General features: G+C 37.2%; 1 protein-coding gene across 1 annotated transcript in view; it reads left to right on the forward strand.

Annotated features, from left to right (window-relative positions):
* hiw (MYC binding protein highwire) overlaps positions 1-18,402 on the forward strand; it is a 529,247-nt gene that overhangs the window by 403,271 nt on the left and 107,574 nt on the right. Inside the window, exons 42-47 of the mRNA XM_083126444.1 lie at positions 2,863-3,074; positions 4,475-4,625; positions 6,168-6,312; positions 8,035-8,277; positions 14,809-15,016; positions 17,546-17,638. Of these exons, the coding sequence (XP_082982570.1) occupies positions 2,863-3,074; positions 4,475-4,625; positions 6,168-6,312; positions 8,035-8,277; positions 14,809-15,016; positions 17,546-17,638 (1,052 nt within the window). The remainder of the gene's footprint in view (positions 1-2,862; positions 3,075-4,474; positions 4,626-6,167; positions 6,313-8,034; positions 8,278-14,808; positions 15,017-17,545; positions 17,639-18,402) is intronic.

Below are 18,402 nucleotides of genomic sequence, written 5' to 3' on the forward strand. Positions count from 1 at the left end.
GATTCGCTAAGTTTAGCGAATCGAAAGGAGAGCCCAGTTCTACCCCCCGTGCCCAGCCGCCCCGCTACGTTTCCTGTTGAGTGCAACGGTGTCAGGCTGGCCAACTGATCGCAGCAGGTCTGCGAATCCAAGGTCCTTCGACCACTTTTCCCCTGCTCTTGAGGCCTTTTTTTCAGCCCCCTTGTTTACAAACACGGCAGGCTTTCAGTGACGTCATAAGTAAGCAAAAGCATAAATTTCCCCATGGTTAGTGCTAGAAAAAGCAGGGGGTGGGGGGGAATAGCAGTTCTGGATCCATTGTATTTCCTTCACAGTATTTCTCCTTTTCAATTTTTTTCTTTCTTTTGATCCTGCGGTTCAAATATTTTTTTTTTGAAAATAATGTTCTTACTTTACAAAACACGAAGTACTTCAATGTTGTTTTGTGTATATTATGCTTATGAATGACAAGACTGATCAAGATTTTTGTTCTCGAGGTGACAGACATACTTACTTGGACAGAACCTTTTCCCTAACATATCTTACTTTCACACCAGGGATGGTCAGCAACATCAGGATTCCGGAAAATTTAAAATCTTGATTCGGAAATTTTACTACCCGGATTTCGGAGAGAGACGTTTAACAATTTTTCCATTTTTCGGGTAGAATTTAAGAAAGTTTAGTCTTCCTTATTTTACGATCATATCCAATGTAAAAGAAAATGAATTTGGCCATCTCTACTTCACACGTCTGTACGAACACTGTTATCATCATTATCAATGTAGAAATCCCCCCTCCCCCTCCACAGTTGAAAGATTGACCCTGACGTTTGGCAAGTCTTGCAATGACTACGTAAAAATGTCACGCTTCGCCACTGGCTTGGTCCTATTCTTTAGGTTCAGTTTAAGAAGGCATGCCTGTATATTTGAATATTGAAATACCTTTAATTTTCTTTCTATGTAGTGCTGCTTGAAGAAGGGGGGGGGGGAATGCTATCCCCCAGTTAAGAAAATTTATGCAACACATCCCTCCAGCTAGGATAATTTGTTGAAGCATCCCCCCACCTGCTTGATTGTCTTCATGTTGAATCCAGTGACGTGCGGTGACGTCGACACTTGGGGTAGCAGTCAGTGGCATGCTCAAGGGGAGGAGGTTGGTGTGGGTCACACCCCTCCCCCCCTTTAGAGCCCAGTATTCCTAAAAAATAGAATAACAGGAAAAGATTGCAAAATGATGAATGATTACTAAAAAAAAGTACACTTAACCCCCACCCACATTCGGAAAAAAACAAAACTATTTGATTTGACTACTAAGCCAGAGAACCTGGGTTCGAATCTCGGCTTGGCCATGGGTATTCTTTGTGTGTGTCCCTTCATCAATTTTATCGTATCATCTTCGCGATTAGCCAAAAGTGGCGGAAAAGCGAAGTAAAACAAACCAAATCAAGCAATCAATCGAAGATTTGATTTCATTTTTGTTACTTAGCGTCGCTCTTTTTTGTCACATTTGGTTAATTGCGAAGATGATACGATAAAATTAATGAAGTGACAAACACAAAGAATACCCATGCCCAGGTCAGGGTTCGAACCCGGAACTCCTGGTGTAATAGCGCACTGTGATAACCACTCCCCCACGGTTGGTTGATTTGGTATTTTAAGTACACTTTATGCACAGAAATAAAACAGGTAACAAAACACACTTTCTTGTAGTTTCTTTAATAATATTCATTTGGCTTTTTGAGTTCTGAGATACATTTTTCAAACCAAATTATTTCATTATTCACTGCAGAGTACAACACATAGGACAAGAATGCGCACTCATCACGGGTTCGAATCCTGGCCTAGATTGTTCATATGAGGTCCCTTCATCAATTTCATCATATCATCACTCATCCTCATTTTCGCGATAACCAAATGTGGCAGAAAAGCAAAGTAAAGTAAACCAAACCAACAACAATATGCCCAAATAAATACATCCGTATTTATGACTGTTAGAGGCCAAGAGTAGTATATTTAAATAAAACACTACTAAAACGAGAGTGAGAGAGAGCCTGAGCACATATTTGTAATTTAATCATTATAGCTATATTTCATATTTAAAAAAAAAAAGGAAGAAAGCATAACATTATTGTCTGCACATAACACGTTCCCATTTCATATATAATAAAACTACATTCCATATTATACATACATATTGTACAACGTGTAAAAGGTTGTGTAAATACAGAGAACATAAGTACTGCAGAAAATTTTACCCTGAGTTCTTTAGAAGATTTACAAAAAATCTATGAGAAACCAATCCCCTATCTGTCCTACAGGAGATAGACTGGGGGACCTGAAAGCCTGGGCTTTCAACCATTGGAGCGGGGGCGAGGGGACAAGGGAGGTAGAGGTAAAAATCTTCCTTTTTCCTTCGGGGGCCATTTCTACCTGGAAACTGGTCAGGCGGAAGAAGAGCGAGCTAGGGTATCCAGCCAGCTTTGCCCGCGGATCACACCGATGGACGAGAAGCGCGTGGAAAAGAAAGTGTTGCATATGAACCGTGGCTTTAACAAGACAATAAATATTGTGATTTGAATATAATTCGAGATGTGAGATTGATTGATCTATCTCTGTTAGACTAGCTACTCCTCAGTGCATGTCACTGGTTGAATCATACAAGCAAGAAAGTTTGTTTAACACGTCCCCTCAGCTAGGAAGTTCCACTTTGAGCACTGTTTCTGTGTGCCAATGAATGGTGATGTCAAAGCATTATTGGGTTAAGAAACTGAAATCATATTTCCATTTGTGTGTGTGTTGTGTGTTCTAACTTTTTTGGACTAATTTTCTTTTAGACACCATGCATATAAAAAATGTTGAACATCTTTTCTATGTTTATTCACAGATCCATAATGATGATGGTGTGTGGCTCCGTCTAAGTCAAGATACAATTCGGCAGTATTGCACGAATGGTTTCAGTGAAGCATGGTGCTTGCAATACAATCAGCATTTGGGTAAAACACTCTTGCTGCCAGTTGAGGAACCAAAATCCATTCTTGACGAAATAATAAAGGAAACTATCATGAGAAAATTGCCAGAGATCATGCAGAAAGAAAGGTAAATTGAATTCACTCTTTCCTGTTCTCCTTTCATTATCTCATTGAAGAGTTGGCAATTTTTAACAGGTAGTGAATTATTAATAGTACTAGGGTTGACTCAATACCATTTTGATCTGTAACTCATGACAGTACCCTTGTTCATTCATACAGATACTGATTCCCGAACTTTAAAGGTACCCCCAATAGTGTAGAGGGTTACTCTATCACATTTTAATCAAGAGGTCCCAAATTTGAATCCCAGTGAAGGCACATAGCGATTCATGTCCCACTCTCAATTAGTATGTCTGAGCTAAAAATGGACTTCAAGAAAATTTGCCAAACATTTTGTTTTTAACTTCTTATCAATTTAAAGTTGATCAAAGTAGTAATTATAAATGTTAGATTGTAAGAATTCTGTTGCAATTATACTGTATTATCTACCATAGTTTTGCCTCAAAATATTCGTAACTTATAAGTTGTAAAACTACGAATATAACCAGCACTAAATAACAGCAATTAACATGTAATTTCTCTGAAACTACAGATGATATTTCAGTTTTGTCCTTTTTGTTCATTCATGTACATGTGAATGTTTTCCGTACTCGAATTACAATGCAATATGCATGTTTGTCAAAAGCTGGTTTTAGTTTTTAGTCAATATGAATTTTAGAGCATGGACTTTGAAAATGCATCAAAATATTCTTTAGAAAATCGTAGAATGAGAACTACTTGTAGTATAGAGTTAAGGTTTGTTTTATTTTAGATGGAATTGCTAGGGCTTTCACAGGAACTGCAGTCTTCATTCTCCATCTCAATACAGATACAATTAGAAAAAGAACAAGGTAATTTATTCAAGAAATACCTTTTCAAGGACCCCAATATTAAACTGTAGTGAACATTTTAAAATGTAGCACTAATGTGTATCTAATCACATTAAGTCTAAGTGAAATTGTCCCATAGTTTATAATATAAAGGGTTAATAAAAATGTATTATGCAGTTGCAAGTTACTTGCATTTACATCGCACAATACTACTTTAGAGAAATATTACTCATTTGAAAATTTTTGAAAAAATTGCAAGAAACAAAAATTTTCATATTTATAGTTCAGTTTATTATGGGCTCCACAGGATGTCTCCAAATAGGAACTTTTGTGTAAAATTAAAATTGAGAATGAGATACCAAAATTCCCTTTCCCACAAGATTGTGATTCCTTGAATGAAAAACAAACCCAACTCCAGCTATCTACAGTATTTAATTTTCCTTCTTTGGATTGTCTTGTACAGCTTCTGAAGAAAAGGAGATGTCAATTGGAAAATTTCAGGAACAGATTCCAGGTGCATGTCAGTGGCACTTGTCAAACAATGCTGACAACATTCATGTAGTATGATTTTTAAAAAACCTGCATTTGTACTTTTCAGCAAACAAAAGAATGCCCCTGCAGGAGGTCCAGGAGTGTATCAGGTTATAAAATGTGGAGCATCAGGACACAACATTCGCAGCAGATCTTGCCTCAAGGCTCCTCCGGTGGGAATGTTGGTCCTAGGCAACCAGGTCACCATTGTAGAGGACGTAAGTGAAACTATTTTCTTGTTTTCTTCATGTAAAACTGTGATTCTCAAATTTTTCTTTATAGGCCAATGGTCCCTTGCTTCCATATTGTGACACACATCAACTTATTTGCTTCCACACACTAATGCACACTGTCTCTTCATTATTTTGTAAACATAAATGTAATACAGTGGAACCTTGAAACTCAAACTTGAGAGGAAAAAGAAAAAAAATCGAGGTATCAAGGTTCGAGTTATTGACCCTTCTGAACGTCGGCACTACAGGTGCCTATAACATACCCGATACAATTCTTGATGACCTGACATTGTACGTATGCACCCTACACTTCAACTTATTCAGGTCCATGCGACTAAAACTTCGAGTTATAGAGGTGTTTAGAATATTTAGACTCATAGAGGTTTTCCATAGTCTACCTTCGAGTTATTGAGCTCAAATGGCATCCCATAAACTGTACAAAAATTCATCTTCTCAAGGTTTTATTCCAGTTATTGAGGTAAAATTAGTATTGAGTGTTATGGATAATTCAAGGGATTACAAAAAATTCAACTTATCAAGAAATTCCAGATGTTGACGTTCAAGTTATGAAGGTTCCACTGTAGTAACAAAAGTCATAATAGAAACATGTGAACACTGACAGAACCCAGCAGACAGGAAGAAAATTTCTTGGTATAAGTACTAGCTCGGTTATACGATCATTTTAAAAGTTTGATAATCAGAGGTATAGTAGATTGTATCTATTGCATATTTAAATTGTAGTTGTGATTTGCTTTGGTTTATTTTACGTTACCATTCTGTCACTTTTGGCTAATCGCAAAGATGAGAATGAGTGTTGATTTGATGGAATTGATGAAGGGACATTCACAAGGAACACCCATGCCGAGGCTGTAATTTGAACCCAGGACCCCTGGTATTGTAGCACCTGTGCTACTCCACAACAGAAGCTGGCTGCTTTCTTTGAGAATAACTTCCATAGTGAAAGGAAGAAAAATGCTTTTTACATTTGAAATAGCTTGAATGTAATATATGAAACTGATGTCTTCAAAATTTCCCTGTAGTGTTGAAATTTTCCTTAAAATTTATATTTTTACGTAAAATTTTGCCTGAACTTCTCTTCATGTTACCACATTTCCTCCGTGTTGTTAAAAAACAAGTCACTTGGTAGGCATAGTTTTTCATGTGATTATATACATAAATGAAAATCTCCATAATTTTGAACATTATCAAGAAGAAAGACTAAGGTTCGAACTTTCATTCTTGAAGATATTTCTTGGAATTCTTGGCCAGTACGAATAAACAGACATCCTGCAATAAGGACCCCACCATGGAACATTTCACACCTGCTGTGTCCACTACTGCACTGCACTCATAGATAACATTAACCTGAAAACCTACATCCAGTACTAATAAGTAATATACATTTACTCTAGTGCTAGCTATGCACTGCAATGCCAGGGTTTCTGGGTTCAAATCCAAAAAAACTTGCATGTCGGTTTGTCCGTCTATCAATTTTCAGCAGTTTAACATTGTATTTGATTATTACAGAATGTGAATTCAGAAGGTACGTGGGTTCAACTGGACAAAGAGTCTATGAGGAAATTTTGTTTCAACACGGAAGGAGAAGCCTGGTCTCTAGCTGTGAGCAGGACTGATATAATATATTTGCAACATGAAGGTGACTTAGACAGAGGTAAGCAATACCTTTAGTGCAAGGGAACTTTTTTTTTTAATGTAAAATTTTCAGTGATTCATTATGTGTCAAAGTGGAACTGCAGTACATAAAGGGGCATATGAGCAGAACTTGCGGACTCTCAGCTGTGAAGAAGAAAATCAAACATTTTATTCTTGATGCTGAAACATGAAGAATGAAATGTCACACATTCTGTACATACCAAATGATGCAGACATATTGCGTTCACTTTTTATCGTCACCTTCTACTTTTTTAACTAGAACATTTAATGCCATGTGATTTTACGTGAAGGGCATTGATTGATGCATACAGCAGCTTCAAGACACTGTGTTTTTTTGTTATTGAAGATTATGCACACACAGGAGATGTACTACGTAGACATTTTCAGCGAAAAATGCAGGCTTGACCAGGACTCGAACCCTGGTCTCGAGCACTAACAGAGACGATTCCACGCAGGTAAAACAGCTACAGCGAAAAAAATCAGGTGAGGCCAGGCCGGCTCAGTAGTTCAGTGGTTAGAGCAATGGCACAGTATACCAGAGGCCCGAGTTCGAGTCCTGGTCGAGCCTTTCTACATACTATATTTGTTGTTTGTTACATTTGTTAAATCTCATTTTGTAGTTATGAATATTGTAACAGGGAAAATTGTGAAGAACTTTAGTGATTGACAAAATGTTAACAAACAGAAATTCAGATCAATGCTTGTAGAAAGTGTAGCATGACCGTGACAATAACAAATATGCATTGACTAGCATTTTTGAAGTTTTCAGGGTAAATTTCTAATTCTCATATCTTTTTGAAATGTGCATGTTAATTTGCAGCTCCTTGTTATTACTGGTAGACGTACTGGGGGATGATGTGAATACAATTAAGAATAATGCTAAAATATTTTTCAAAACTGCTAAAGAGATAGGTTTGGAAGTTAACAAAGAGAAAACTAAATATATGCTTAGAGGCATATACCAAGTGTTAGGTAATAATCAAAATCTAATTATTGATAACAACTCGTTTGAACCTGTTTCCAAATTCAAATACTTAGGAGTAATATTAACAAATGAAAATTGTATTAAAGAGGAAATAAAAAGTAGGCTTAATTCAGGAAATGCATGTTACTTCTCTCTTCATAAACTTTTGTCTTCTCGTTTAATATCTAAGAAACTAAAAGTTAAAATATACAAAACAGTAATTTTGCCTGTAGTATTATATGGATGTGAAACTTGGTCCCTTACATTGAAAGAGGAACATAAATTGAGAGTATTTGAAAATAGGATCCTTAGGAAAATCTTTGGACCTAAAAGGGATGAGGAGACAGGTGAGTGGAGAAGGTTACATAATTTAGAACTACATAATTTGTATTCATGTCCAGATATTATTAGAATAATTAAATCAAGAAGACTTAGGTGGGCAGGCCATGTGGCACGAATGGGAGAGGAAAGAGGAGTTTACAGGATTCTTGTTGGGAAACCTGATGGTAAGAGACCTGTAGGAAGGCCAAGACGAAGATGGAGGGACAACGTTGAGATGGACCTAAGGGAAATCGGTAGGGATGGAAAAGAGTATATAGATCTTGCAAGATAGGGAAAGATGGAAGGCCTGTGTTGCTGCAGCCATGAACCTTCGGGTTTAAGAAGGCTAGGGAGTTAGTTAGTTAGTTAGTTGTTATTATTGGTTATTGGATGTCTGACATGTTTTTCTTTTTTTTATTCTTGCTCTCTTGTTAGACTGTGTAAATGATGTGAGGCCGCAGATAATCGAAAACAGCTTTACATCACCAAAGAAAGGTTTTGATTTCTCAGCATCTCAGGTTCCTAGTTCACAACCTTTTGCATCCGATGGATCAGGCTTCACATTTGGCATGTCTGCACCAACCAAAGAAACCCAGTCAGCTGCAGCATTTGGGAGCACCAACCCATTTGTGTTTGGTTCACTTCCTCAAGGATCAGAACAGCATCGAGAACATAAGAGTAAGTATATCATTTCATTGTCACAATTGCAAAGGGAAAAAAATCAAGAGGGTGCATGAGGAGACCTAATATTTAATTGAGGTTCATTCTTACCACCCGTGTCAGTCAATTCAGATTTTTAGTATGTATACAATAGTATAAAATTATTTTAGAAAACTACTTACGTAAGTGAGTATGAAATTGTTGAAGAACGACGTTTCAGGGTACAACTGCCCCCTTCATCAGGTTCACAATTCTTTCTAAGCATTAAAACATAATGCTGCATGTGATACATGTATCACTACTACTTGTACAGCTGGCACAGTTGTGCAATCGTGCATGTTTTTATCCTTCTTTACGAGTTCCCGTTTCTAAGGGATCTTAATGGATACAGATGTTTTTGGCTTTAATGTTTTTTTTTAATAGTGATTTTTTTTTAATTGAAATATGTCAGGGACAGTTTTTAAGTGTTTTTAACTTAACCCTCTACCTAATCCTCATATTACACTTTACAACGCAGCATTATGTTTTAGTGCTTAGAAAGAATTATGAACCTGATGAAGGGGGCAGTTGTACCCTGAAACGTCTTTCTTCAACAATTGCATACTCACTTACGTAAGTAGTTTTTTAAAATAATTTTATACAATTTTTAGTATTGTTTATATTATATAGTGAGTAATACGCACCCAGCCACAATATGTTATTTTTAGTATGTACATTACTACGTTGGCCACTTCCATCTAATGATTTTTTTAATGAAAGCCCTACTTGTACCTGGCCGACAGCCACTGGCCCCCCATCAAGGAGCCAACTTTCCAGAAAAAATGAAAGGTTGCTGAAGAGTATGGCCAGAAATAAAGTATACCAAAATTCAGAACTTGTACTGATTTATTTACTTTTGTAAGTTTAATGTAGGTATAATGTAAATGTTACCTGTATCAATACAACATCTAAATCAACACTTGTATGTTTCAACACAACAGGTACTATACACACAACCTTGAACGTAAACAGAACAGTCAGCATACATGTTCCAAATGTCCGTCCAACACCACATATTTTTCAACTCTGCATGTTTGCAAACATTATCACAATTTTATTAATGCATTGGACAGGATTTGCATTTGTAGTGAACTTTAGAGTATGAGTTCCAAAGTCGCCTCCAGCAAAGTGCACCTTGTTGTAACTAGTGGCCCACTTCCGTATGAGCAGAAATGATGCTATAGTGGAGCCCAAGTTAAGAGTTCAGTATGGGCCCTTATGGGCTTTTACTTTTGTTGCCACCACCCCCAAATAACAGTGTTTCTGTCAGAAAGGAAAATGCTTAACGTTCGAAGAGTAAAAAATAAATATGCAGTAAGCAGAGGGATTGTAAGGTTTTGAAATTCTACACCTTCTTTTACAAGTCAGACCATCGAATAGAGACGTATTCTTTACTTGTGTTTACGTGATTTGGGGAGCTAAAAATAACAGCCCTCCGAATGTTGCCACTTGCTGCAAACACGTGTTGGCCTGTTGGGAAGAGGGAAGGGGGAGGGGGGAATGTCCAGGCAAAAGTTCCTCAATAGACTTCCGTCCGTGGGGTCAAGAGGTTTATTGTGTGCGTGCTTTCTCGTTTTGGGTAGTCCTTCAAGGAGTTCATTATTAGCTCTATTATTATTGTACTTACAACAGCAAAATGGAAAGTGGAAGTGTTATTAAGCGAAAAAGTGGCCAGTGTCTTAAAAGTAAAGAGAGACAAATTGTAGTAAATATTTTTGATTATTTAAAGCAGAAAAATCCTGGCAAAAGTGTTAGTTGGATTGTGAGTGAAACCGCTGAAGCAACTGGCATTTCATGTAAAACTGTTTACAAAATTCGCAGCGAAGCGGTTCAAGGAATTCTTACAACACCAAACAAAAGGAGACAGAGGAGAAACACGCCAAATAACAGCAGGTATGTAAAATACAACGACTTTGTTCGAAGCGCTGTGCGGCGGAAAGTCCACGAGTTCTTTTTCAAAAATCGTCCTCCAACCCTTCAATCTGTGCTGCGATCAGTAAATGCTGACCCTTCATTGCCAAATTTTAAGAGAACAACATTTCATCGTTTGTTGAAAGAACTTGATTTTGTGTATGAAAAAAGGGGAAGCAAAGCAATGCTCATTGAAAGGGAAGATGTTGTGTCTATGCGTCACAAATATCTGCGTCAAATTAGAAAATTTAGGGCCGAAAACAGGCACATTGTATACACGGACGAGTTGTGGGTTAATGTTGGTGCAACTGGGCAAAAAGAGTGAAGGGACAAGACAATAAAGACTGCACAACAAGCCTTTCTTTGCGGCCTTTCCAGTGGTTTGAGAGCACCTACAGGTCGGGGGGCGAGATTTGCTTTGGTGCATGCTGGTAATGAACACGGTTTTGTTCCAAATGCGAAACTCGTTTTTGTGTGCCGGAAAAACACCGCCGACGAACATGATGAAATGGACGGCGAGACATACGAAAAGTATATTCGGGACCAGATATTTCCAAATCTCCCTCCACGGTCCGTCATCGTTCTGGACAATGCATCGTACCACAGCCGTAAGAAAGAACAGCTGCCCACCAAATCATGGAGGAAGGATGACATGCGAAAATGGCTGCAGGCGCACAACATCACTTATGAAGATGAGATGCTTAAAAGAGATCTGATGGACATCATAAATATTCACCGGTGCAAGTACGATATGTACAAAATAGACGAAATGGCAAAAGATCTTGGCCACACAATTATTCTGTTACCCCCCTATCACTGCGAGTTGAACCCCATAGAACTTATTTGGGCCCAGGTCAAACACTACGTGAGCTCAAGAAACAGCACATTTAAAATAAAAGACATGGAGCGACTGATTTGTGAAGGTTTCGATGAAGTGACAAGCGAACTGTGGAAAAAGTGTGTGGAGCATGTAAGAAGAATTGAAAGTGAAATGTGGGATGCAGATGAACTTCAGGATGACATCGAACCCATAATTATACAACTAAACGAGGATTCTTCGGATGAAGAGATGACCGCCAGTGACGATTCCTCAGGCAGTGGTGACCCAATGGACGGCGTTGCACCTTTGGAATAAGAATTTAGTAGCATTGTAAGTACATACATCATTATTATTATTTTGCTATTCCCTATTATTTTCTCCTTTTTATTAAAGGGAGGTTTGTTTGTTTTACTGATGTGTCGTCGAATTTGCGCTCTTGTATCATGGCCGTATTTAGAGGGGGGTTTCTAGGGTTCACCCCCCCCCCCCCGAAACGTCTTACATGTTGGATTAATGGAAGTTCAGAAACCAAAATCTGTAACAAATTTTCATTTTTTTTTTTTCGAAGCATCACAAAAATACAAGGAGACAATGTTGAAACGATCGAGCTAGAATATTCATACATTTGGAATTCTGAAAGTTGAGTGAAACAGGAAGGAATATAGACTGAAGATTCCCTTATGATTGTCCCAAAATTCCCTTTCCAGCTTTTAAATTCCCCGTCCGATAAAGTCGAAAATAAATCCCCCTTGACAGGAGTTCAAACCAAGGATCTCCAATTTTGTAGCGCATTACGTTCGCGATTGAGGTTACAATCCATGCACCAGGCTAAGTTCTTAAAAAGAATAACTGGTTCCACACTTTTCAAAATTCCAAAAATTTAATTTTAAAGTCAAACAACAAAAACTTTATGACTAAAATTTCCATCTAACTTTTAAAGCTTTTCTCTTGAAGGTATCTAAAGTTTAATGACGAAGTATAATAATTGTGCATTTCAGTACACACTGTATGAAACTTAAAAAAAAAAAAAGAAACTTGTGCTGGATATTCACTCATTTGCTGGATTGAGTAAGCCCCCTCAAGGATATAACAATAATATAATTATTATTATTATTAGTATTAGTACGGAATAAAATTGTTTTATTATTATGAAATTTTAATAATTATTGTACAATTATTGTTATTATTTCTATTATTCAAATTTCTGGCGACGCCCATAGGAACAATTATAAATGAACCCCCCCGAAAATTTTTCCTGCCTACGGCCGTGTCTTGTATTATACAGTAACCGTGGACCCAACCCGTACACAGGATTTTTAGTGGGGGGGAGGGGTAATTGAAAAAATGTGGAAGACATTTTTTAAATTTGGTTTATTATAATTAGGGCTCGGAAGTTAGGACCTATAAATTGTCAAAGAAAAGACCTAAAAATATCAAAAGAAGGACCTAAAAACGGAAAAAAGGACGTAAAAATGTGATCCAAATTAATTAATAACTCCAGCTTTAACCTCCCCATCCCCATCCTCTGCGCGGCACATTGAGATCTTTGCAGGCACGTGCTGTCTGGTCGTATACACCGTGCTGAAAGCTTCAAAACAAGAGAAAGTTGCCACTTACAGCGAGACCTTCCACTCACGATATGGTTAAAGGATCTTGTACCGTACCTGCTTCAGTCGTCCAAAAATGTTTTTCTCTCGTTTCAGGGATGGTTCAAATATATTTATTTCTCTCTTTTTTAATTTCTTTACTACAGAAAGGATGTTTAAGAGGTGATGAACTGATGATTATTCGAATTGAGAATGGGCAGTAAAAACGTAGTCGAAAGAACTTGAAGTTGCAAAAAAAAGCCGTTAATATCTAAAAAAAAAAAAAAAAAAGGCTAAAAAAGGATCAGTAAGCCATAAAACGCCGAAAAAGGCAAGAAAGGACAATTAAAACCCGCCTTTTTGTGGCCTACAATGACCCAAAATGAACATATATTATGTTGGGCCTCGTCTTCGGACACTAGGGGGAAAAAAGGATTTTTCCTCAACTTCCGAGCCTTAATTATAATATACATACAGTATTTATTATGTTACATACATAAGTAAATTACTAAACATTATGCATAAAGGAATTAATTTGTTACTTTTATATATTTCAAATATTTAAAAAGTTGAAAAGTAGCAAACTAACTGGTTAAAATGCCAGATTGCAAAATGTAGTTGAAATGCTTTTATTACGTTTAAGTTCTGCATTCTATTAACATAATCAATTTATATTCCATTCGTATATTTATCTTGCATTCTTGTTTTACTTTTATTGCTTACAGTGGTGGCGATTAAGGGGTCTGGGGGGGGGGGGCATTGTTCCTGCGCTATGGATAAAGTAAACTGTATTCCACAAATTAGAGATATTTTAAAATTTCCTTTAATACTCATTTACCAGTATAATTCTATGTTTAGAAAATAATATATTTATAAATTAAATTATACGTATTAGCAAAGATTCTTGTAATCTTCGGGGGGGGGGGGGGCATGGCTCCCATGCACCCCCTTGAGTATGGGTCTTAGTGTTGCCCACAGGACGAGACGGGACAGGCTTTTAGAAATTCGAGACGAGACGAGACGAGATTGATCATGTGTCCCTTTGACAAACGAATATTTTCGAGACGAGACAGCATTTCACAGCATTTCCAGGAGACGAGACAGGCCAAAGTCTCGTCTCGTGGGCAACACTAATGGGCCTGCGTGCACCATTAACTTTTGTTTTGTCATGTACTACAGCAGACGCTCAACACGCAAAGGAACAGTCTTCTGCTGCGCCCCATGCGGCAACGCTGTCGTCATAAGCCCCATACTGAACTCTTAAGTTGGCTCACCAATAGACACAAACACCTCCTCTCAAATACCCAAGGTAGTTGCAAATCGCCTTTTGCTATAACTCTGCTTTGTAAGAACATGTATCACACTGTAGCTGCACTTCCTCGCTTCCCGCACAATACCAACGATGTTCAGTGTAGCTAACTGTCAGTATACTTTATTTCCAGACATACTATACCTTTCTCAGGAATAACCCTCTCTTCTTGTGGAATAAGCAAGAGACTCAATTCGCCTACACTGAATCCTTGTAAGATGTGGTGATAACTGATCTGATTAAACTGTAACAAGAGGTTTTATTCCACTTTGAATAAATTTTCCTAGCTGGATATCCCCTACTTCAAGCACTGTGCGCAGCAGATGTAAATGACTATGGACTTCCAGTCTAGGTGTTCTTCAGTCATAGCCAAGAGGATACTATTTGTGTATTTTTCTTTAACATATAAGTATTCTGGTTTTCTTTGTAAGCCTTGTAGCCTTGGCAAATTATTGTCATTGTCGTCATCTATCAAATTGCCTTAGTGGCCTATCATGTTGAGCAATTGACTGATGATCTCACTATTGAAGATTCTAGGTTTCAGCCCTGGGTGTTACTTTGGAAGTGCCCCTTTATCATTTTCATCTAATCGCCATACATCCTCATTGTTGTGATTAGCCAAAAGTGGTAGAAAACTATGGTAAATAATAAGAAATATATACAGTACATCTTGTAATGAAAGGGTTCTGGGCTGAATTCCTAGTGGTAAGGTAAAATTTCAGTTGGATTTGAATCCCACATTGTGATGAGACTGGGTTTTAATTCCGTCTGCTGGAAAATGTACCACTTCTTGTTCTTATGGTGAGTGCAGGTCCTATAAGAAGTGTTGATGCACTTATCTAGTCTGTAAATAACAAGATGTTAATAATGTTTTGCATTTACAGGCACCCCACCTCCAAAGTCGCATGAAGGACTGAAGCCTCCATCAGAGAAGCCTGAAATTGCTCCAAAGCCTACAATAGTGCCAAAGGAGAGGACGAAGGATGATAAGAAGGAGAAGGATAAAGATGGAAGCAAGTTTGCTGCACTGCAGAAGTGGCTGAAAGGAGAAGAAACAAGGCACACGTCAGATAGGAGAGGGTCCCCTTCCAGGCAAGATAAATTTATATTGTATTATGCTTTTGCATGTTGTAGTACTTTAAACAAACAAACGCGGGATTGAAAGACTTGCCTTCATGAACTTCAGGTGGAATATGATTAAATGATGTTGCATGACATACAATAATAGTGAACCATCTATTGATTGATTGATTTGCTTTATTTTACTTCACTTTTGTGCCACTTTTGGCTAAATTGCAAATAGGGGGATGAGTGATGATATGATGAAATTGATGAATGGACACTCACAAACACCCATGGCCAGGCTGGGATTCGAACTCGGGACCCCTGGCATCGTAGCACGATGTGCTAACCACTCAGCCACGGGGGGTCGGCGAACCATCTATTGAGTGTAAGTTCACGTTCATATGCAATAACAATAATGAAAATCTATTGAGTGTAAGTTCATGTTCATATGCAATAACAATAATGAAAAGATTCTCTTGAGCTATCAACCAGGTGTGTTATGAAAAAGATTGGAATCTTTTCCACAACTCACCTGGTTGATAGGCAAAGAGAATATTTTCATCATTCGTTGCCAGGAGAGCTTCAAGACTTCAATAACAATAATGTGTCTAGGTAGCAAAAGAGGAAAATAACTAGGGGTGAGCTGATACCAGTGCAGATGTATCGGTATCAGCCAATATCAATGGTATCAGCGTGGGATACCAGCCGATACTTTTCCAGAGTTTGTCTATTTAGCAGAGTCCACAAAAGTGCTGCGCAACATTTTTATGTGATCTGAAATTATGCTAAATTCAAAGTTTTCATATATTTTGCACCATTTATTTTTGTGTGAAAATACTGGATTTTATCATTTTATGACTACTATTTTAGAATATTGATGTAAATCTTGAATATTTCAAAGCACAGCTCTGATAAGTTGATGCATATAATTGCAGTGGAATACTTACATACTAATGTAAATTAATATTTTGAACAATTTCTAATTGTTACAATATTCAAGCATCAGTGTGTATATTAGTGAGAATTTGTAAAAATATCGTCATTGGTATTGGTTCAAAGTGTTATCAGCTTAGCCCTAAAAATAACCTTCCTGAAGTAGGATCGTTATTCATGAAAGAATAGACCAGTTGAGCATAGTTGTGACCACACCACTACTTCACAAACTTCACATGCCTTCATGTGGTAGGCAGAGAACTTTTGCCTATGCCCCTGTGTTTGTTTAAGTCCAAATGGACTGTGGGAATTCTCCAGAATTACTTTGATATCCTTATGATGGCAGAAAAAAATGTCAACGTAATACTTGGTGGGTTTTTTTTTTCTCCATGATTTTGCAATTGATGAAATCATTGTATACACATATTTTAATATATATACAGGTCTTGGGCATCACTTTATGTTGTATAGTCCCAATTGTGGACTTGAAGTAAATGTTGACAAATTATTTACCTGGTTTATTCTCTTCCCGCTCACCACAGCACAAAGAAGATGAAAATTTTGTCTGAAAGTTTTACCTGAAAATTTGTACCAGGTGATTGTATTCCTAACCCTCCCCAGTTACCTTAAATTTTATTGACTCCTAAATAGTGGCTATAATTTGCCAAGGATATTTGCATTGTTATTCTTCCTGGATAAACACTATCAGATGGTTTATAAGAACTACAGCAAATTCTTGTTATGTGCATATGGGTTCAGAACATTATAGCACATTGTATGTCTTCTTCCCATTCTTCTTGACCTTTTTTTTTCACAACAGTTTTCTTACTCCTCTGTTATCATCCCATGCTCTGTCTTGACAGTATCCACCCAGTTTACTATTTTTGTATGCTATTGTTTCATAGTCTTCGTCAATTTTTTTTAATGAAGCTTTACAAGATAAGATGGTATGTAGGGTCAGATAAGTTTAGTGTATTGTAATATAGCTCACCAGATCCCTGATAAATGCAATATTTCATAATCAACATTATCAGATGTGGAAACACTGATATGTACATATGCTACAAGCCAGTACACAAAATGATTAAAATATTTAAAAATTACTCTTGTAACTTCAGATGTGCAGTCCTATTTGCATCTTGAAGCTATGAGTGAATTTTAGCGAAGAAAATGTACATTATTAACAGGAAAATATATTTTTGAAGATACTTACTTCTTACTTTCTTACTTTCCTGCATTGAATTCTTCTACTAGAAATTCACGAGGAGCAAGAGTTGAAAAAAAGAGAAAAAAACATAAGATCACAATTTCTGATTTTGACAATTTGGATATGTCTCAAAGATAATTTTACATTTTTAATATGAAAGCATCGATACATAGGTCATTGCAAGGAAGTTTACTATTAATAGATGCACTGAACTAACTTTGTTTTACTTGTACTGTTTTTCTTTGTGGGTGATTATATAATTATGTGAATGGTTGAAATGTTATTGATATATATATATATATATTGATATGTGTGTAATATTGTCGTACAAAGATGTTTGTGATAAGTGGAAAATTTCTTTGTATTCACTGATTTAACATATGACTATCAGTATTTCATCCTTTATCTTCTAACAGGGATTCGACAAACACTGCTCACAACGAAGTTGGTGAAAAAGGAGAGTCGTCAGGTTTGATGGATAGCATCTTGAGCTTTGCCAAAAGCATTGGGTACTTTGAATATTTGATTATGTAAATGTTAGGCACATCTTCTGGAATGCTTATTGTTGTGCATAGTGTTCATTTGTCCCAGTGCATTTTGAGTGCTTTCATTTCTCAGCGTATTCTTTGCAAAAAGAGCCTCCTATATTTTCTTGACTTGTTGTGTGATTATTGAATGTTACAGCAGCTATGAAAACATGTGGTGGCATATTTTAAATAAGAACAACAGAGGAAAAATTGGGAAAGCAATTCTAAAACAAAGTTGCCAGAAAATTTGCTTGGAATTTGTTGTGGATTGTAGATTAATTGCTGCAGCATTATTTTACAGAATTTAATTTTTATTAGAGAGCATTGAGTCTCCAGTTTCGAAGGGTTCAACTTCTGGAAATACACCCTGCCTACTTTCCTTACTCCAATCTTCCTTTTTTGATGTGATACTTTTCAATCTTGATAATAATAATATAGTAACTCGTGGCACAACAGCCCTTGAGGACCAGGGCCTACCTACCTACCGACTGCCGGCCTCACTTCCACCTGCTAAGGTAGGAGATCATCAACCAGTTATAGTGTGATGTGTGGTCAGCACGACGAGCCTCCAGTCTTTGTTGAAGGTTTCCGTTGACTGGGTTACACTACTCATTTGTAGCTCCCCAATTTCCTCACAATTGTGGGTGGCCACTGGTCCCATACATAGGCCGAAATCTCAGGAGAAAAGTTGTTACGTCTCCCCCAGGAGACTTGAACCTGCACACTTCCTATAGCTGGAGCCAATG

The sequence above is a fragment of the Lepisma saccharinum genome, chromosome 8, assembly GCF_977018435.1.
Source record: "Lepisma saccharinum chromosome 8, izLepSacc3.1, whole genome shotgun sequence".
In the NCBI taxonomy this organism is placed as follows: Eukaryota; Metazoa; Arthropoda; class Insecta; order Zygentoma; family Lepismatidae; genus Lepisma; species Lepisma saccharinum.